The 22,018-nt window shown below is 48.8% G+C and overlaps 1 protein-coding gene across 6 annotated transcripts in view; it reads right to left on the reverse strand.

The window, feature by feature from the left end:
- Positions 1-22,018, reverse strand: part of PLB1 (phospholipase B1) — a 201,765-nt gene that overhangs the window by 80,685 nt on the left and 99,062 nt on the right. For 5 of the 6 annotated variants that reach the window (XR_004521853.2, XM_033838805.2, XM_073791479.1 and 2 more), the window contains 12 exons: positions 20,994-21,055; positions 19,670-19,742; positions 18,440-18,498; positions 15,079-15,119; positions 14,455-14,498; positions 12,602-12,692; positions 12,215-12,266; positions 10,421-10,507; positions 3,896-3,958; positions 3,029-3,108; positions 1,886-1,961; positions 851-955 (listed from right to left, as the gene is read on the reverse strand). Coding sequence is in view for 5 of the 6 variants with exons in the window: in XM_033838805.2 (XP_033694696.1) it covers positions 851-955; positions 1,886-1,961; positions 3,029-3,108; positions 3,896-3,958; positions 10,421-10,507; positions 12,215-12,266; positions 12,602-12,692; positions 14,455-14,498; positions 15,079-15,119; positions 18,440-18,498; positions 19,670-19,742; positions 20,994-21,055 (833 nt within the window). In the remaining variant the exon portion in view is untranslated. The remainder of the gene's footprint in view (positions 1-850; positions 956-1,885; positions 1,962-3,028; positions 3,109-3,895; positions 3,959-10,420; positions 10,508-12,214; positions 12,267-12,601; positions 12,693-14,454; positions 14,499-15,078; positions 15,120-18,439; positions 18,499-19,669; positions 19,743-20,993; positions 21,056-22,018) is intronic. The other variant, XM_073791480.1, reaches the window with a different exon arrangement.

Below are 22,018 nucleotides of genomic sequence, written 5' to 3' on the forward strand. Positions count from 1 at the left end.
TGTACACACTGAACTCAACAGCAGAAGGAGGTGACAGGGAAGTGATTCAGGTATGGTCTGAGTAGGAGGGGGGGACGGGAACTAATATTCCTCCTCCTACTAAACCACTATTTAAACATCACTGAAGTCCCGGAGGGACACAATGACTCCAATGGCAGGAGCCAGGAGCCTGGAGGGACGGGCTGTCCCAGATGTACCGTGCTGAAGCCCCACAGGTGTAGAGACCTTGCTGAGCTGAGCACGTGTGCACCCACCACAGCACTTGTGGTCTGCAGGACCCCCAGGGGGAAGGGGCGTTTGCCCAGTGACCTGGGTGAGGAAACAACTCAAAGTGCCCTCCCTTGCAGGGATAGATGTGGAGGAGCCTTCAGGGGGAGGAGTGCAGTGTGGGGCCTGGAAATTCCATCCTGAATAGTCACCATAGCTGAGAGACACTGCGGGCTTCCAAGAGCCAGGCGCTGCTCTAAGTTCCTCACATGTATTTAATCACCCTGACTACCACTCTAGCAGGCGGAATGTTAATAATGGCCCTGATTTCACAGATGAGGAAACAAGACACAGAGAGTTCAAACAACTTGCCCAAGGTCACACAGCCGGCCCATTCCAAAGCCAGAAGCCGTCTGGCTGGAGCCCATGCTCTTTACCTCTGGGCGGCTCTGCCTCTCGGAACCTTCCTCACAGGGCTATCCAACCCCACGGGGAAGTTGTCCAAAAAGTATAAGAGAACACTGCAGCATTTCCCCTGAGACTACACATCCTGGGCTCGGTGAAGCTCAACTGTATTGGGGCATCTGCAGAGGAGAGGGCAGGGGAGGGAGAGGGAGAGGGTGTGGGCCAGGCCCTCACTCACCGAGGGTGGTGGCAGGGTTCCCTCGTAGAAGAAAGGCTGGAAAACCACTGCGAAGGACGTCTGCTCGTTGTACTTGCTGGAGGCCAGGAGCTGTTCCCAGGTTTCCTGAAGAAAGGAGTACCAGCGAGGCTCAGCCTGCCCCATCCTCACACCAGGGAGTTCCCAGCAGCCCCCCGGTCAGAATCACCCACCCATGCTATTCTGAATCACATGCTATTGGGAAGCTCCCTCTCATCTCACACTTCAGGGCCCTTTGATTAACTAAACCAGGTTTTCATTTTCCTCTGACGTCCAGCATCAGGTAAGACCCGAGAACTGTTCCCTGGGAGCTCGAGAAGTATACGCCAGCCCAGTATGTAGCTAGGGTCCCCACTCTCTCTTCAAGGGCTGAGTTCTGTACAGGGATGTGCTATTAACCACTCAAAAAATGTCATTTCCAAAGCAAGAGAAATGACATACAGCTTCACATGGAAAACTTCTTATACAAAACTGCCTCTTAAATAAAAATCATCATGTTAACGCATGTCAGTGGGAACCGTGCTTTGCACGGTTTGCTGGTGGGGATGGAGGCTTCCGCTGAGCCACGCACACTGTCTTGGGGTCTCTCCAGTAAACTAGATGCACATCTTCAGGAGCCAGACCGTAGTCCAGGCTGCAGTCTGTGCAAGCCTAGTCCAGGCAAACCCGTCCACCAGCCACAGATGCAGTGGCAGAAGGGGGATGATAACCAAAAGCATCTCGGAACGACCTGCAAAATCCTTCAGCATCTTTTACCGTAGGTACCACCACCACCCTCCACTTGCATCCACTCTCCCCGCAACCAGTACGGCAGTTCCCACTTTACGTGCTGGAAGATCAAGTCAGCACCTGGAAGCGACGCAAGAGTAGCTGCTGTCGTTCGCTCCTGACTCAGTTCTGACTTCAGCTGGTGGGGTCCTACGTCAGCAAACATGCACCCTAATTGTTCCCACCATCCCTGTTCTCATGACCACCTGCCCCTGTGAGCCAACAGGCAGTGTCCCAGAGTGCACTCACCTGATAGGCCCAATGGGTCACAACCCTGGACAGCCGCGAGGTCTCCCCTGAGCACCTGCAGGGCTCGGCTGTGGGACTGCAGGTTAAAACAAGCAGGAAGTGAGCATGGATGCCGTGTGGGGCCGTTTAGACTCCCTCTTGGAGGAAGGTGGGGCTGGGGGCACTGGGAGTTGCTTTGGGAGCCGGGGGAAGGGGAAGCTGGAAGTCTTAGATGGCCCAGGAGAAGGAAGGAAGGAAGTACACATTGGGGAGAAAAAAGGGTACGTTATGGAGCTTCCCTGGTGGTGCAGTGGTTGAGAGTCCGCCTGCCGATGCAGGGGACACGGGTTCGTGCCCCGGTCCGGGAAGATCCCACATGTCACGGAGTGGCTGGGCCCGTGAGCCGTGGCCGCTGAGCCTGAGCGTCCAGAGCCTGTGCTCCACAACGGGAGAGGCCACAACACTGAGAGGCCCGTGTACGGCAAAAAAAAAAAAAAAAAAAAAAGGGTATGTTATGGAGACGCTGCCTCTCACTTCATCTCCTGATGCACCGCTTCCCTCACTGCTCCTCCCCCAGAAACCCACCTCCTGTTCTCCCCTCCCCTACTCTGAGCCACCGTTCCTTCAGCTTTCTTCCTCTTCAAACCCCCCTATCCTCTCTGCACTGTCCTCTCCTTTCCGTTGCCACCACCTACAACGCCCCTGATCTGACTTTATCCAGCCAGAAATCTCAGGATCTGGGCTCAGAAAGTTTAAATTATCTGAAAAATCTCAGAAATACATGGGAATCAAGTTGTGTGAAAATAAAATACAATTAGACTAAATTGTCTTTCCAATTTCTGGAAATAATACTTCTTGGCTAATAGCTGTTTTGCCCAAGCTGGTTTTTAAACTCTCAAGTCACCCTGGTGGGGCTGGGGCACCTGTCACTACGTCAACCAGGCTGCATATTTCATCCTTTAACTCAGTCCCCAAAACAATGCGGCAGAGGGCCCCTTCCGCAGCCTGACTCTGCCCCCGCTGGCTGTGGAATCTCACACACGTCGCTTTGTCTCTCTCCCACTCCACGCCTTGGATCAGCTGATGCATGTGAAGTGCCCCACGCGGTGCCTGGCGCGTGGCACCAGTCGACAAATGCTGGTCCCTTTTCACTTCCCTTTTTACCTGAGCGGAGTCCCCTGATGCCAGTGCGAGCCCCTCAGAACCCCGGAGAGATCCACCAGGTTCACAAACGCTTTGGGGACCTAGGGGGATACGAGGGGCAAGATGAGCATTTGCAAAGTCGCTGCCGCTGCCCTGCAGCCTCTCTGGAACCCCTGGTTTGAGCCTAGTTTGGGGTCTGGTTGAGCACGATGGGACTCTCCTTGGTTAAACAGGCAGGCCCTCTGGGACGTGGTTGGCTGGGGTCAGTTCAAAGCTGTCAGCTCTGTCGGCTGCGCCATCCAGAAATGGGTCATTCACCGCCCCTCACGGTGGGCAGGGCACCTCCCCAACACAGGGCAGCAGGACCCAGTGGTAATGGGACTGGGGACCCTCTTCCTCCCTAGGGAAAAGCGGGGAAGGTGAGAACCCAGAGCTCCCCTGGGATTTCCAGGACCTGCAGTGCTCACACTAATCACTTAGGGAAGCCTTGAGAGTTCTCAAGGTCCCTGCAGGCTCCAGGCCATCACTGCCCCAGACACAGTCAGAAACGGGCCTCAGGAAGGAGCGGGTCACAGAGACCCCAGGGGGGAACAGGGCTGTATCCTCCCTCCTCCTCAGGGGGCGCTCTTAGTAATATCCTTTGCAAGAGTGAAGAGGTCTATCTGTGACCCGTGTTTTCATCAAAAGCACTCCAGAGCCTTCCCTTTCCCTGGGGTCTTGGTCTCCCTCCTGGGAGTCCATTTTCCCGTCCTGGTGGAGGCCATTTGAAAGAAACCAGAACCTGTCCCCCCATCCCACGGAAGGGCAGCTTCTCCTGGCTGCTGCAGGTGCCCGTGAGGGAGCTCCGGGCGCGTGGTCCCACCAAGCTGAGGGACCTGCCAACCTCACCTCCTGATGCAGGCAGTCCAGCATTCTCGTCAGCTGGTCCATGCTGCTCGTCACGTGTCTTTGCTGTGGAAGGAGAAATGTTCTGAGTGTGGGTGGGGACGGGGGACACGGGGCAGAGAGGCCCAGGCTCACGCTGGCCTGTCCCTTCCCTTCCCCAACCCCCCATCCCCCCTCGACAGAGATGATAGTAACAGAAGCGCCATCTAGACCCCAGTTTCCCACACACAAGTGTAGAGTTCCCAGAGCTTCCTGGGATTTTTGTCCATTCTCTGACTTCCCCAACACATCACCCACCAGGAAAAAAGTAAACTCTCCCAAATGAGAAGTTCTGTGTCAGGGAAGGGCAAACCCAAGGCCAAGGCAATTCTAAAGCTCACATGAGGGACACGAGACCAGATTTATTCCCAAAGACTGATGGAATCACTTTGACCTGAAGAAAATCAGGTCCAAAGGGGGAACGCTTGGATTTAAGGACCCAGATGAACCTCAAAACTTCCACATGGCACTCTTATCAGACCTTTCCCTGCCACATCTGCCCTAAGAAAAGGGCTCCTGTCACTGAGTATTTAAAGACACCTTCTTCCCACCCAATTCCTTGCAGGTAATGAAAATAAACAAATGAGAGCACTTCAAAAAACGACCCGGGTTTACCTTTTCAGTGTAAAAACAAAACAAAACAAAACAAAAATAAACTTTGCAACAAGACAGATTCCTAAGCTGCTTGCAAACCTGCTGTCCCGAGGCGACTTGGCTCAGACAGGAAGACAAAGCAGGCCTAGCAGCCTGTTCTGTTTCCTGGGGGGGACACAGGTGGTGACTCTGGAGACAGCTGCCCATCAGTCGGGCTGGGACCGCGTGGAGGGTGGCCTCCCGCTCCTGTGTCCCCACTTTGGTGCCAGGCTGTCCTCTGGAAGCCAGTCCAGCCCAATCTGCTGCCGTAGCCAGCAACAAAGCCTCCTGTCTCATTTTTTCTCTCCCTGAGCATGACGTTAAGCACCACACTTTCCCTTCTTAGGAGTCATAGGAACTTCGGTCCAGAAAGGTCCTCACTGCCTGTATCATATGCAGGGCATCCCTCTTTCCTCGGGGAATCCCTGTATGCGTCTCCTCAGACTGCAAACCCTGATTTAGAAACCTCTTAGTCAAGGTGCTGATTCACTGCTACAGAGTGAATCAGGGCCCACCTAGGCTTTCCAGGTATTGAATGGTTGTCCTTGGGGCACCAACTGTCCCTGATCCTTAGTGGAAGACATGATGCTCCTATAAAATGTCCCCTGCCTAGAAGGTCACACGTGATAAACTCCTCCATAACTCGAAGTCAGGAAAAAGCTTATTTCTTCAAAGGAACTTACACATTTCCATATTTTGCCCCCAGAATCAGAAGAATGCTCTGTTATCAAACATGTGCCTGCAACCAGACTTAACTTTTTCTACCAAGTTATTTATCTGGGATTTATTCCAAGAAGTAAGATTATTCAGTCAAAAGACACAAACACTTTTAGGTTTCTTGAGTCATACTGCCAGCGTGTCCTCCAAAATGTTGACACCTGTTTCTAAAGGCATCTGCAAGGAATGAATGGGTATATTTTTGAAACCAAGTGTCATCCATTAGATACCTTAAACTACAACTTGCTTAATAAATAATGAACTGTAACCTGCCTTCACTGATCAAGTTCCCTTAATTGTTTTTATAAAAACTTGCATGTTCTCCAAGCATTCCATGGCCTAAATAAGATGTTTGCCCTAGTTGTGTTTCAGGAACTTGGAGTCGGCTGTTCACTGGCTCAAGCTCCAACTAGACAAGACTGGTTGAGGCCTCCAACTGGGCATGTGTTGAGTGTCCCATCAGTGACCTTCTGATGTCAGAGGGCCCAGAACTCCACCTTCAGAACATGCTAACGCTACCATTTTCTGAACATGCATCCCATGAAGAAGCATGTGTCCCCTTGAAGAAGCATGTAGCTTAGCTGCACCTGCTCAGAACGATTACCTCACCTTTTTCTTCTCTCCAATCACCTATCCCCCACATTCCCCATGCCTCGGACTGCCCTGCTTCTTTATCCCATAAATATCCCGAGGCGGATTTGAGATTTGTTCTTGCATCTCCTCACTTGGCTGCCTGGTGAATAAATCCTTTCTTTCTGCAAACCTCAGTGTCCCAGCATTTGGCCTGTCATGCATGGGGCAGAGAAACTTGATTCAGTAACAGATTTTTGCAGTGTTAGGCTTTTTGTTTTTCTTTTCCTTTATTTTTTCTCTTCTTGCAATTTTGTTCTCACTCCATATAACTAGACTTTAACTGGAGAGCAGTAAGCAAGAGTCCAGACCCTAAAAGCATCCCTGTGTCACTGCTATGAGCCAGGTTACTAGTTAGCTCTGAAGCACCTGCCTTTGAATTGCTTCATCCACCATAGCAGCCCTGAAGAAGCACCATCACTGCCTAATGAATGGTTCCTGGTCTTACTCTCTTATGGCTTTGGTCTTAAGAAATCCCTAAAGAACACATGTGGACACAAGCCCTTGTCTATTCCCCATGAAAGAAGCCCAAAGGTCTCTTAGGGGAGGAAAATTCCAGGTCCTAAGTAGGGCAGGACCGGAGTTTAACATTTCTTCTTAACAATAAAATACCTTTTTCTCACATGAACTATTTCAGGAAACCTGCCATATGTATGCCACAGTTAAAGGCAGAGCTGCTCTGTGAGGTCGGGTGGAAGCCTGGAGCCCACAGTCTCAGAGCACCTCCTGCAGCCCCTGGGACTCTGCAGAGCAACCCCTGAGGGAGAGGCCATGCCTGGGATGTGCTTTGGGGATGCAGAAGTGCTGTGTAAGAGCTTCTCAGATGGGGGATCCTGGTTAGCTGTGGCCAGAAGCGCCACCAGGGAGACTAGGAGGTGAGGGCTGGGTCTGGGCTGCAGAAGCAAGAGTGCAAGAGTGAAGGGAGGAACCAGCCAGCCCAGGCCAAGGAGGTCGAGAGCCAGAACCATGAGCCACAATGTCCTTTGGGGGAAATGGAAATGCAGGTGGGATTTATTCTAGGCTCCAAAGCCTCGGTGGTCTTTGGGCCAAAGGAAAATCAAGACGGAAGGAAAAACGCAATACAGTGGGAATACGAGTGGATGATAGTAAACATCGCTTCAGTGAGTTCAGTTTACAGAGATTAAGTCACTGGTATGTAGCCATTTAGAAATCAGGAGTGGAGCATGGCTACTTTTGTCATATGTTTACAACCAATTAAAAGTGTGAGGTTCTAAGTGTGAATAAACTTAATCCACATGTATCAACATGACTAGATCCTGAGGGAATTTCACATGCTGACAAAAGATCATTGGCTTTGATAACAACAAGTGTTGGAAAGGTTGTAGGTAATGGGTGCACTCAGACACTGGTGAGACTATGTGATATTGTCATTTGTAATACGAGGTATATATTTGGTTTTTGTCCCCTTTTGCGGCACAGAGCTCATAAACCATTGGAATTTCCTAAGTGATGAGAGCATAAAAGTATATTTTGCTGTGTTAATGAGGTGACTTTGGGACTACACCTAAGGATGGGGGCTGGTTGCCAGGAGAACCAACCCTGGGATCAGAGAGTTGGAATTTTCAGTCCCCCTGCCCACGACCGCCACCCAGCCTGGGGCTGGAAGTTGAATCAGTTGCCGTTGGCCAATGATTTAGTCAATCCTGACTATGTAACGAAGCTCCAAAAAAGTGCAAAAGGATGGGTTCAGAGAGCTCCCCTGTTGGTGACCACCTGCAGGTGCTGGGAGAGCAGCCCACCTGGAGAGAGCATGGAAGCTTCTCGCTCTTTCCCCATACCTTGCACTATGCATTTCTTCCATCTGGCTGTTCCTGAATTATATCCTTTTATAATCAACCAAGAACCTAGTAAGTAAAATGTCTCCCTGGGTTCTGTGAGCCACTCTAGAAAATTAATTGAACTCAAGGAGGGGCTTGTTGGAACCTCCAATCTATAGCCAGTTGGGCAGAAGCTCAGGTGACCACCTGGACTTGGGATTGGCCTCTGAAATGGGGGCTGGGGACAGTCTTGCAGGACTGAGCTCCTAACCTGTGGGATCTGATACTGTCTCCAGGCAGATCGTGTCAGAATTGAGCTGAATTGTAGGACACCCAGCCGGTGTCTGAGAATTGCTTGGTGGCGTGGAAAAGCCCCTTATATGTGGGGATTGGTCCCAGGATATTAGAATATAAAGGTGTTTAGCTCCTTTGGAGGGCAATTAGGCAGCCCTTTAAGACTTAAAGTGTATGTATCTGATGACCAGCAATTTTATGTTTACGAATCTACTCAAGGCACTTTCTTCAAACTGCTTTGATCATGACCCACAGTGTGAGATATGTTTCACATCACAACCCGGTACACACATATCTATATATAAATGAAGCAAAAATAATCACGAACCAACACTTACCTTACTACATGCAATGAACTCTAATATTTTATAGTTGATCCTAGTCTATTTCTTTTTTTATAATTTTTGGTTGTAATCTTTTAAACTGATTTTTGACCCACTAATGTACTTCAATCTATAATCTGAAATATAATAAATTACACTGTAATTGAATACAATGAAATATAATCACTGTATTTAGAAAACCACCATGTTCAAGTAAATGAACAAGATTGTTTATATTAGTGGAAAACTAGAAACACCTAAATGGCCATCAATACAGAAATAGTGAAATAAAATGTAGTAAATGTACACGTGGGATACTATTTAGCAAGTAACAGGAATAAACTCAATCCATATGTATCAACATGACTGGATCTCAAAAACACTTGATTAGTGAAAAAAACTGTTCAGTGGTACATACGATATAATACTATTTATGTTAAATCTCTCTCTTCTATACACACACATAAAGGAATACTAGGATTTACAAATATGCAAAAAGTTTGGAAATAAAAAGAGAGAGAGGATTGGAGGTGGTGGCTAAAGGGTATTTTCGCTTTAACTATAATGTTTCATTTTTTAAAAGAAGAAAGCATCTGTGCATTGCTTGTGTAACTAAAATTTAATAAAAATAAATAATGCATAAATGGACACGCACACAGGAATACATCATGCATGTATTCAAGAATGCATGTAATGTACTGAAGGAATAAATACACGAAAGAATGCAAGAATTCACATAGGAATGCTCGAACACAAGATAAAATACATGGAAGAAATCATGAATGAGTGTAAGTATCAATGAATACATTCAAATATTAAAAAATCAAACAAATGCTAGCATGAACAAACTCATCATAAGTACAATAATGTGTGCCTGCATGTAAGAAGAGAGAATGAATTGATGCACGAATAGGTAACTTACGGATGGATGCATGAATGCATGGATGCATGGTTGCGTGGATATACAGAGGAATGCAGCCATGCCTAAATGCTTGTTTGAGCATTTCAGTGCATGAATGTGTAAATTCACGAGTAAATGTTGGTGTGCAAAATGGCCAAAGTGCAGGGGGTGGTGCAGAGAATAAACAGGGCTTGGAAATTTCCCTTGGTATGGGAGAAAACAGAGGTGAAGTAGAATAAGCTTCAAGATCTATACGCCACAAACCCAGGAGATCTGCAGGAATATTGTTTAACAAGAGCTGATTAGGGAAGGTGGGCTTCTGTCAGCATTCTCCCAGCGCCTAACATCACTAAAGGGAGGGGATTTTGGTGGTGGAGCAGGGGTCATGGGGCATTTGGAGGAAGGCAAGAGTACGTATTTGGGAGAGGGGCACAGAAAAGAAGAGGACAGCATCTCAAGAAACTTCACCCTTGCCTGTGCCATGGCCTGGTGGAGGCCCTGGAAGGCTGCTGAAAGGACAGTGGGCAGGTGTTTGAACTGCCGTAAGTGGCAGGGCCAGCTGGGTGGCAATGAGGCTTCAGGCTCCAGAAGGGTCACCTGTATGCCATTTACGTCACCATGGCCTAGGCCTCTAAGCCACCCTCTCACTTTCAGTTGATCCTAACCTGGACACTTGTCAATAAAGACTTAAGTCATAGTCAGTCACCCACCTAAATATCTTAAAAGTCACATGTTTCATATCTCATTCCTGGCAACGCCAAAGAGCCTGGAAGATACAGTCTACCTAATAAACAACTAGACAACTTCCCACTAAAACTAGGGTTCACGGTGAGCTAGAGTTCAAGAGGTGTTATCAAAAGTACTGCTTTATTTCCTAAGTTCAGCATTCAAATGAAATCAGAGTTAAAAGAGGCAAAATGATTTTTGAACTAGGAAGCGGATTTTCCTCAGGTGCAGAATGACCATTGACTCAGCTTATCTATACCATGGTTTCCTTTTCCTGAATGGTAAGGATGGTAAGTTAAAAATACCTCTCCCTCAATATGTTTCCTTGAGCCCTTAGATATCTGTCTGTCTCTCTGCCTGCCTGCCTGCCCTAACTCTGAAACAGGTGCTATCAGGCCCAGCCTTCCAGATGTAATCAGGCAGGTTTAGTTCCTTCTGCACCCACCCCAGCATCTGCAATCCCTCTGCCTCCCAGCCTGTGGTTTACCTGTTGGGCGGAGGGACACAGGTGACACTGGCTAGTGTTACTGAAGAACACGGTGATGAGCTTCCAGTCATTCTGAAAGTCAAGTTGCTGGAAGAGAGGACAATAGCATCAAAAAGAGACGGTGGTGAAACCTGAAGCCAAGAGAACTGCTTTCTTTGCGTGTCTTTCCATTTCATACACCACCCCCATAAAACCATATGTATGGATTTTTTTCCCCCAAAAGGAGGTGTATATGGTGGGAATTTAAAGTGGTATAAACTGCTCTACGAGGCAGTTTGGCAAAACTTATCAAAACCTTTTTTTTTTTTTTTAAAGGGCTTACCATTCGATCCAAGCCTTGTTCATAAGAGTCAAAAATTGGAAACAATGTAAATGTCTAAAACAGAGGACTGCTGTGTAAGTTGTGGAATGCTCATAAGACAAAACACCATGTAGTTGTTAAAACGATGCTGGAAAACGTAATTATTGTCATGGGAAATAGGATACCGAGAAAAGCAGATTATAAAAAGTCTCTACATCTAGTAACGTCCCTATTTTATAAAAACAGATAAACGTGCTTGGAAAAAATGTGGAAGGGAGTGTACACCAAGCTGGGAACAGTGATTCTCTCTGGGCATCATGTTTAAGGATGATTTTAATATTCTTCTGTTTGTGTTTTCTGATCTTTCTCTAATGAACACGGGTTACGTGGAACAAAAAATAAACTTCTGTTTTTTAAGAGGCAGCATGGTGTACTTGAGGGGCGTTGGATAAGAATGAGGCACTTTAGATTTTAGCTTTTAACCTGCTGAGTGAACTCGGACGGGTCACAAGACTTTTTGGGACTTCAGTTTCCTCATCTGTAAAATGACAGGATTGGATTCAAGACCTCCTAGCCATTTTCCAGAATGTTACGACCATTCCAGAAATTCAGGAAGTCTCTTGGGAGGAGGAAACCAACGTTTTACAGCATCACTCCTGTAATTGTCCCTGTCCTTGTATAACCTGGAATGACCTGGCTTGAACACCTGAACTCTTTAATGAATGCGTGACTGGCCTTCAAAGTGGTTTCCCTTGGTTCCAGGGGTCCAGGCTGAGACCCTGGTTAGAGCCAGCTTGGTAGCAAGGCTTGCCTTGATTTGATACTTGTTCATAAGGAGAGCACAAAAGATTAGAGCTGGCTAATTACAAGTCTATATGTGAGTTTCTGAGTAAAGAGTGTCTGAACTGCTAGAAGAGTGGAGACCAGGGCCCCAGCATGTATGTTACAGAAACCTCCACCCAAGAACTAAAATGGGTATCGTAATTAATAACGACAGCAGTGGCCACTTCAGTGACCATGACAGCTGCAGGCTTGCACTGAGCACTGCCTCTGTGTGTGCCATGCACATCCAACACCTCATTGAATCCACCCTAAGCCCTGTGCTGCAGGTCATTTTATTACTCGCATTTCTTAAGTGGGAAAACTGAGGCTAAGAGAGGTTAAGCGCCTTACCCAACGTCACACAGCTAATAGGTGGAAATTCAGGATTCCCACTCAAACTGGTCTCCCTCTGGAACCCAAGCTGTCAACCATCTTGCTGAGCAGGAAGTTACTTAGCCCACCTGCTGACTTTCGGCAGGACCACATTGGGAACATGAGAAGTGGCCCTGGATTTTGCTGGCCTCCAGAGAATCACCAGGGGAAAGGCAGTCTTGGAGGGCCCAGGCCACACTGGTTGCCTAGTTCAGGGCATGATAACCCGGGGGCGTCAGCTGCCTGATTGCCTCTCAGCAAACACAGATGGCCCCCAACAGAGCCGGATGGATTCTTACCTGGTTCTCTTTCATGTTCCTCACCAGCTCTTTTGCCTGAATCCACAAGTCTCTGCACAGAGGGAGGGAAGCAGAGAGAAAACTCAGTTAAATACCACTTTGTTGAGGGCCGGAAGCTTGCCCCTTGCCTCAGCCCACAGGCCAGTCTCTGAGTTGGAAGCTGCACTACACCACTCCTGGGCTCTGGAGGGCAGACATTGACCTGATTTTTTAAGTTAGGCCCATTAAACAGACTAAAATCAGCGCAGGAGATAAGCTCCGGCTTTAACACAGATCTCTAGTTTTAAGCCTCTGACTCTTCCAGCCCGCCACCCCAAATCCTCCCATCTAGAAACCCAGGACTGACGGGAGTGCACAACCCTGCAAAGTGTCAGAAAAAGAGCTTACTCGGCACCATTATGGGGTACCACTCCCTTCCCAGGGCTGCAGATGGGCCTCAGGACAGATGGATTGAAGTGTCTGATGATATCTGAAAGGACTAAAGAGAGAGCTGGTTTGAGGCTGTGGTCTCGGCATGCGGAGGTCACCTGTAAAGAGTGACCCCCTTTGGGGTGAGGTACCAGGGTCATTGCCCCTGTTCCGAAGCATGACCTGCCTTGGGCTGTGAGGTCAACCTCGTAGCAGGGCCCTAGATGTAAAGGGAGCTGAAAAAAGAGAGCATTGGTCAGGTGCTAGGCCAGGCCAAGCGCTAAGCACTTAGGTGTGTGTGAAGGAATCCTGAGGCTGGGGGAAGCCAAGCTAGCTCCCCGAGGTCTCAGGGCTGCCTGAGGCGGCTGGGATCTGAGCCTGAGCTCTCGGATACCAAAGCTCTTCACTGTCCTGTGCTACTGACTCGTTCGGGAAAGTGTACTGGGACAGGGACCCGGGCAGGCTGCCTTCCCGCCACCCTCCCTCCTCCTGAGAGCGACAGCAGGGTGGGAGATCTCTGGGGAACACGCAGAAAACTCGTCCCAGAGCTGACAGCCAGAGGACCGCTAAAAATAGTGCTGTCAGGAGCAGCTAGGCTGCGTCTTGCTCCCCAGAGAGGAGAGGGCAGAGTGGGGAGGGTGTCACGGCAGGGAGGTTGCACTGCCCTGCGCCAGTCCCCCTTGCTTTTTGCCCCCGTCCGCGAGTGCCTGGGGCTCTGTGGGACGGGAATCCAGGAGGCGGCTTTAGAGGGGCCGCCTTTGAAGGGAGCTGACACTGTGCAGGCAGCAGATGGGGACCCTCCCACCACCTGGGCCATCAGTACCCTCTCACCTGTCAATCAGATCCTGGAGGGCTGCATAGCAGGCCTCAGCCTCTCCTGCTGGATGGTGAGGGCTGAAGGCAGGACGGGTCCCTTATTTATCCCAAGCCTTGCAGGGAGCCTCGTAATTCCAGCCCTTGGTGAAATTCACTGGCTGAACTGACAGGATACCGGCTACCTCACGCGTCCTCACGCTCTGCTCGGTGTCAGCTCAGTAGAGCATCTGCATTGCTGCCCGAGTCTCCTCACTCTAATTATGGAGTGAAAAGTGGTGTCCCTGCTCTCGACCTGTGAGCCCCAAGCATAGGTGACTCTATCCACCAGGCTAATTCAGCCGACGTTAAGGGACTCAGGGGTTCCAGGATGACTTAATCTACTTGCAGGGACCTCCGATATTAAATGAAAAAAACCAGGTTAGAGATAGCATATTCCTAGGCACATTCATATATAAAAAGGTCAAAATGTTAACAATGATTATGTCTAGATAGCAGGATTACAGTTGGTTTTCATTCTTCTCATTTCATTTCCCTGAATCCAACTGAGATATTTATTTTGTAAGGAAGGGAATTACTACAAAATGAAATAAACTGAAAATTAGAGATGGGTCTTCTCCTTGGTGTGATGGGGGGATAGGGGGTGGAGGCAGTGAATGGTGGACAGGTTCCCAAATGAAGTGCTGTAAGTCCAGTCCTGGGGTCCCGGGGGAGAAGGAGCCTCAGGACTCTGGTCCAGCCACCCCCTGACCCCTTTCCCATGTCTCCGAAGCTTAACCCAATGTCTCCTGGAGTCTCTTTGCTCAGGGACTCTCAGACACGTTTCTCATGCCCTCCTTTCAGGGAATGTGTCTTTTCATACCCTAGCTCCCTATCTGTCCTCTCAGATTGCCTCCCCCTTTCCTCAGGCTCTGCCCCGAGGTGGCCAATAGGGTACATCCTCTTCACTAACCGAAATGCTGCTGTGTCGGGAGGGACAGGGACAATCTGGATTCTGGCCATGAAAACACAGAACTCACCGGTCACCACTCCCATGCACGCCTGCGGTCCCTCGCTTTCAGTCCTGCAAGCAGAAGCAAGCACGTAAGCCTCAGACCGCATTTGTCGCCTGCCAACCTTGCCCCCAACTGCTGTGGTCTCTTTCATAACCAGCGGCGGCTTAGCATTGCCCAGGTTCTGGTTTATCCTTCCTGGAGACAGAGACACACCTCAGATGGCAATGGACTCACCAAAAGGGGGTGAGCAGGTCTGGACCCTCCTTCCCACCCCCGTTAGTCTGGTCCAAAGTTGGAAGAGGATGCAGACCCCGTGTTGAACGAGGCTGACCCTGGTCCAACCCTGCTAGCTTCCTCCAGGGCAGAGCAAGGAGACTGGAGGAAGGAAGCAAGAATCCCACATTCGGCCTTTCCCACTTTTCCTCCCTTATTCCCCTTATTCGGGGGATTCCCGGGCATGGGGAGTGTTGGCCACAGAGGCAGGAGGCTGCATCTGGTCCCCACTCTGCCGCCTGATCCTAAGCGAGACTGGAGCAGGTGTCTCCTCCCTGGCCCTCGGGTTTCCCTGCCAATGAAGCAGGGAGATGAGAGCGGATCAGCTCTGAGGCTCCTCTCAACTCTGTTGCTCTGTGGTTCCAGGACAATTACCATTCTTGCTTCTCCAGGTCATCCGTCCCTGAGTCTGGAGGCTGGAAAAGATGCAAGGTGTGAGCAGTCCAGCCAGGGATGGCTGCAGATCCTGTCCTGGGGAGGACACCCCCTCCCACCAACAAAAGGGAACCCGTGGATCCAGAAAAAGGCCAAACCCACCCATGTTCGTTTTTCAGGGAGGGAAGAAAGAAGGTTAGGTTTTCTCCAAAGCTTGTTGGTTCAAACTCAGAGCAATAAAAGGTATAAACATTTTCTTCAGAATAGAAAACTGGGTGAGAGAGCCTAGACTTAAATGCATCACTGTAGAATATTAACATCCCACATAGAAACAAAATAGATTGTTTTATCGTGATCTTCCACAATCTAAAATGTATTTGTGTATTGTTTGTCTCCCTTGCCTAGAACGTAAGCGCCATGAGGGCAGGAATTTGTGTCTGTTTTGTCCTTGATTATATTCCTTGGACCTAGAACAGTGCCTGACACATCGTAAGTACTCAATATATACTTGCTCGATACTAATTTTAGATGCTTGGGATTGTGCCCAGTACATAGGAAGTGCCCAGGACATATTAGCTGTTGTCAGTAGTATTATTTTCACAGGTTCTGACACCAATTTTCTCTCTCAGAACTCCTAGAAGACAGTGTCTGTGGTACTGACAGGTGATGCTGTACTCACACTACCTACACCCAGCCTGCTGTTGCTTCCCCTCAAAGGACCTGCCTATCCTTAACAACCCAGCTCCAACGACAGCCATTCAGTCTGTAGAACTGGGCCACACTTCTGGGGTCATCTTGGGAGGGCAGGCTGACCATGACCTTCCTCTACCTGGGATGGAGTCCTCTCTACTTCTCAATAAGAGGGAGCTTGAAAGGAAAATTTCCAGGGAAAGGTAACACATTAAACAGAAAATCACACACAGATGCAAGTCAGGGAGCATAAGGATGCCAGACAGGAGAAGTCCTGAGGGAGGCTAGCCTCCAGGGCCGAGGCAAGGGGGATAGCCTGTGCCCAACCGAACGGGACCTGATTGACAGCAGAGGTTTCCCTCAGGAAAGCTGGATGGGGGTGGTGAGGGGAAGGAAAGGAGAGAACAGGAGGAACAAGGTGGAGAGAGTGGGGGAGAGCTCAGGGGGAGTCACAGAGGGAAGGCTGGGACAAACCCCGCAAACTCCCATGCCACCATTTTGCCCGCTGCTGCCATTTTCTCCCCACACTCTTCATTGGCTGCCTGTACTGGAGACACACAAGTCAGTGAGACACAAGCCCTGGCTTCATGGAATTTGATAGAGTGGATTATAACCTCTCTGACGTGGAAAATGTCTGTGACTCTTAGTTAAGGGGGAAAAAAAGTCACAGCTAGTATATTGCAGTATAACCCTATTTAGGTTACACACACACACACACACACACACTCTCTCTCTCTCTCTCTCTCTCTCTCTCTCTCTCTCTCTCTCTCACCCTATATGTTGGAGAGTATGTGTGTGTGTGTGTTGAGGCAAGAGAATAGGAGATGTGAATGAGATCTTCCATATTTTATACTATCTACATGTGCTTTGATTTTCTTCTTATACTGAACATGTATCACAAGTGTTAGTTTGAAAATAATTTTGATGAATCTGATCTTTAACGTTCTGTGAGGAAAAGGAAGTCCACAGCAATGAGACAAACAAGTGCTAGTCATGGATACAAGTAAGCGATCGGCCTTGGCGACACAAAGCCTCAGGAACTCGAAGCAAAAGCATGGGCCTTACAGACTTCCGTCTTTTTCATTTCACTGTCTTCCATTATTTTTCCCTGGTCTGATGTCTTTTATAAACCAGGCTAAGCTCATGACAGCTGACTCTCAGGGCAGACAGAGGAAGGTAGCCTCCTAAGAACGGTGCATTCAGGGCTCACCCTGAAGGTTGAGGTGCCCGTCAGCGTGATGATAATGATTCTGGGGCCAGGAGACCGTCATGGACTGAAACCGTCTCCCAGCGCCCTGGGCCTCGGGCTCCCAGGAGGAGAAAGGGTGAGCTGAGTGACAGCAGGAGATGTGGGGATGAATAATTCATGAGCGAAAGAACTCTCTCCGAGCTGGGACCAGACAGTGGAAACTGTTGATTGGTTTAACTTTAGAAACCTGACTTGGGGTCGAGATTTCCCTGCAGTGAATTTTCCTGCCCAAGGAAGGAGAATTTGAGTCCTCCAGCTGGTGTCACACATTCCTGGCTCTGTGACGTAGCGATCGGCACGCAGGGACACACGCAGGGACACACAGGCTCGGCGGAGTCAGTGTGCTCTGCGTGACATGCAACCTCTTTTCTCATTATTCCAATCCCCCCCTTCACATCCCTCCTACTGGGAAACCTCCACCTTCACCCTCATACACACACACACGCATACGCACAGTCACATGTGCAGTTTTAACACCACCATCACAGGTAGAACAGAACAAGGGCGGGAGCCCTGGCTGCAGATTCCACTGGGCCCTGGTCAGTTTTCTAATGTGAAGTCCCATCCTTTACACACGGCTGGCGCTGTGCGTGGGGTAGCAGGACGGGGCTTGCAGCGAGGAGGCCGGCTGGGCCCAGGGGCAGGGGCTGAAGCTGCAGCGGGTACAGAGTGCAGCAGGGACACGGAAGGACATGGGGAAGGACATGTGGTAGGTAGTGGCAGGAGGAAGGCACAGGAGGGGAGAGGCAGGGGCATCCTGGTTCTGGTGCAGGAGGTACAGCTGGGCCCCAGGGCAGAGCTGAGAACACCTGATTAGTTGTCTGTTCGGCTGGGAGCTGCTAGGACTTGGGGGGCAGCAGTGCTGAGACCAGAGCAGGTGGGACTGTGGGAAGCCAGGACTGACTGGGGAATCACACTGGAAATTCCGCTCTGCTCTCCAACCCTCTTCTCTTTCTGCTCACCTCCTCTCTCCTCTCTCTTTCCATCCCTCCCTTCTTATTGCTTTCTTTCTCTGTTACCTGACCATATAGAACAACACCACTTACAACCTATTAGCAAAGAAGAGTGTATTTTTAAACATTTACCACGCAGGTAAGGACATTTTTGTTCTTCACCTCATAAAGAGAAAGTTTAAGAGCTTACTTTTAAAATTCTGTGTGACCTTTGACTTAATTTATCATTAGGTTTGATTTTTTAATGAAACTCCAAAAGTTTCTTCATCCTAATGTAAAGGGAGGCATTCATTTCATTTAAGACAACAACAACATCAACTCAGAACCCTAGAGTTTAGGATGTTTTCCAACTCAGAGAATGCCCTTCTCTCCCCAAACGAAGCGTTCTGCCTGGTTACTAGGAGCTCATTTAGAAGTTCACCAGTCCCAAACCCTATACCTCCCACCTCCATCTCCTTGACAAACTCACAGTTTCCACATTGCCAATGGCTGCCACAAGTTTAATATCAGAAGGGCTCAGAGAGTGGACTGCAAAGACAAGAACGCATGTAAGAAGGTCAGATCTATATTCCCCATGATGCGGGCCAAGGGCGCCAAATGGGAGAAGCAGACCCATGTCCCCCACCCCAAGGACAGCTGCTGAGGCTCCGCCTGTTGGCCATGGGAGTGGGAAGCTGAAGATCAGGCAGTTGCTGGGAGCCCTGGAAACCTGCTCCAGAGAGGCTCACTCCTCTCTGGAGGCCACACTGCTAACTGGACTCAGTATCTCCAAATAGGTGTCCCATGGAAGGTCACTCACAGCCCTCATTCCCCTCTCACCTGGCCCTCTTTCTGCCTCTTACTTCCCTCTATCCCTTGGCTCTGCACTTCTGGGCTACCATTAATGAGTGAGAGAGCAACAAATTAAAATGAAAACCATCTGAGTTCAAAAGGGTTCATGTTAGCTTGAAGGACGCAAAGCCTGTGAACACACAGGCTTTGCATCGGATGCAAGCTGTGTGCAAATGGTACCAAGAAGCCTCCGTGACCTACCTGGGGCCCTAGCATCCTTAGAATTAAGTTTCTTTAGAAACCACTGATATATTCCTCGGTCATGTTATGGGGGCATTCAAGGTAAGCCTCCCAAAGAAGCCACTTCCTAAGAAGTACATCAATTTCTTTTTCTACCCACATTCCTTACATGACAGAATAGTGAGAACAGCATGCTTAACTGGAAACCCTGGTAAGTCAGTACAATGCAAACATAAACAAATCCATTAAACACAGTTTATAATGCAGCCACGTGATAGGATAAGGCTGGAGAAGAGGACCAGCTCAAGAGCAACGTTCAGAGCATCCAGGTATTAGATAAATGTAGCCCATTACAGGACTAATATGTCTAGAGCTGCCACTGTGGCTACATTACAGGATTGGGGAAGGCACGTGAGTGACCAAGCTCCAAGCCACAGCTCCTGTGACTCGGTTCTACCCACCTGGAGGTGAGCTCCCAGAGGGTGCCCTCACCCAGGCAAACCACTGTGGGGTCATGCCGGTTTTATCTCTGCGTGGTGTGTTGGGCTGTGTCCCTCCACAGGAATGACTGAGGGGGCCAAAAGAGGAAGGACTAAGGATGGGAAAGAGAGAGGGCTTGAGCAGCCAAAAAGTGCAAGAGGAGTAGTGCTGGAGCCTCTGCTGGCCTTCCTGGCTCAGCGGCACATACCTGAGTTAGAAGGCGCATCAGATCCTGACTTCTTTGAGGTGCATGAGAATGGAAAACCCTTCAGGCTCTGCCACTGAAACCGAACATGGGAAACATCAGCTGCCTTGTGTGGCAATGTTACAGGTCCTGAAAACTTGGTGTAGAAATGACCAGGTACTTGTTGTACTAGGCTCAAAATCCAGAAGCAACAATTTTCCACAGTCATGGTCTTCTAACCCCTTACCCAGCTCACCTAGTACAACGGGACATGTGCCTATTGACAGTGATTTTAGCAGATGGCAGTTAAGGATACCCCAGAACAGTGGGGTGGAGAGGGAGGGAGGATAAAGAATAAGAACAATTCTTGGAATAGCGAGAAAGTTCTGGGGATGGATAGTGGTGACAGGTGCCCAACAGTGTGAATATACTTAATGCCACTGAACTGTATACTCAAAAATGGTACATTTTATGTATATTTTACAATAAAAAAGAAATCATTAAGAAGAGACCCAGTATATCTAGACTGAAAAATGTTTAAATCTGTTCTATCCTATGATGTTTTTTTATTATCTGTTTCTTTCTTTAAATTTGATTATTTACACAAAAGTAGGTATATGAGGAATTATGCTATCTGCTGCTGGTAACTGGATAAAGTGGAAACTGGGAGACTCTCACATTCCCACGGGAACGGAATGTGTCCTAAGCCCAGAGGGGCTGCTGAGAGCACAGGAGGGACTGGGTGACCAGTGCTGGGGTCCTCAAGACCACTTGGCCTCCTCAGATGCCTGTGAAATTTCAGAGCAGCCTCTGCTTCTGTGAATCACATGGAGGGCTTTGGGAAGGGAGATTATGTGTTTTCTCCCCAGAATTGAGAGTGGAAGGGGAAATACTCCAATGGGGGAAAAATGTGCAGTAAATGAGTTGCTTCCCCACATCTCTCTGTCACAAGGAGACACAAGTTAATGTCTCGTGAATTACCAATTTCGGTTAAGAGATAAAGCATTTACTCTCAACTCTTATCTTGTAGATGTTCTGGCAAGATCTCACCCAGATGCCTTCAGATAACTCACAGCATCTGCTTCAAGGTTCACAGAGATAACCAGCCCATCTATAATCTTTCCAGACACTTCTGGGAACCACCTGCTCACTCTGCAGGGATGATGAGCCCCAAATTCCAGGGGATACAGTTATGCTCTGCCAGGCAGCCCGGCTGTCCCTGGAGAAGCCGCTCATCTAGCCCATTCCCTCAAGGCCTCAGGGAGGGAACCTGCCAACTTGCATCAAGACTTAGATTCACCCTCTAGAAGGGAACTCACTCCCCCTCCCGTGAGGACAAAGCCCTGACCTCTGGCCATAGCTGCTCTTCCAGTGTGTTCTCTCCAGGGGAGGTACGGGCCTGGGTAGTTCCTAAAAGAAAGCAAAAACAGTTCAGGTTATTTAGCTGGAAATTAACTCCCGCCCAGATTTGCAGCTTTCGTGCCCTTCCTCCCTGCCCAACCTATGTGCCCTGCTCAGTCACGTCCCTTGTGTTAGGAAAGTCCAGGTTCCATTCCTCCACTATCACCTCCATTGTTTGGGACACTGTGCTTCCATTAATGCAGCCTATTAATCAGAATCCCCAGGATGAAAAGCAAAAGTGCTACCTGGGAGGGGTCAGCAATAACCCTATATCATTCATGGGCACATTACCACAGATGCCTTTATTGGTTCCTTAGCGAAGGGCAGAACTCTCCAGGAGAGTAATGTTGGACAAATAGCTGCTGCTGTTTGGGGATCCAGGACAAATGAGGGAAGGCAGAGGACACCTGGGAACAGTCTGAAGGTGATGTGAGCTTAGCCATAACTATACACAGTAGCTGGACAGCGGCTGTCTCCAGTGGGCTTACTGACGGTGAGGCAAAGAGGAAGAAAAGGCAGGTGGAGAGCTGCGAAGACACTGTCCTTGTCCCAGCTTACTTTGCGCCAGTCTTTTAAAACTTTTTTTTTACTTTTTAAAAATATAATATATGTACAATGAGAGACTCATTTTGTAAGCTCATGAGTTTTCCTATCAAACCTACCATCAAACTTTTAGCTACGGAAATGACAGTGTTGTGTACAATAACAGCACTCATTTTTCAATAAAGGAACCAAGACAACCACCCATGGTGCCACGACCCCTCTAGCCCAAGAGTGGTTTCATATGCTCACACCCTCCTGTCCACCATCAGTCTCCTGATCAGTCCCACTTTGTATTCAGTTGTAATCAATGTGGATGCAACGTTGTATCCTACAAGCTCCCTTTAATGTATCATGAGCGTTTTGTTCACACTGTTACATCATCTTGATGCTTACTTCAACACCTTCAAGAAACATTTATGATACTGATAT

This window comes from Tursiops truncatus, chromosome 14 (assembly GCF_011762595.2).
Source record: "Tursiops truncatus isolate mTurTru1 chromosome 14, mTurTru1.mat.Y, whole genome shotgun sequence".
In the NCBI taxonomy this organism is placed as follows: Eukaryota; Metazoa; Chordata; class Mammalia; order Artiodactyla; family Delphinidae; genus Tursiops; species Tursiops truncatus.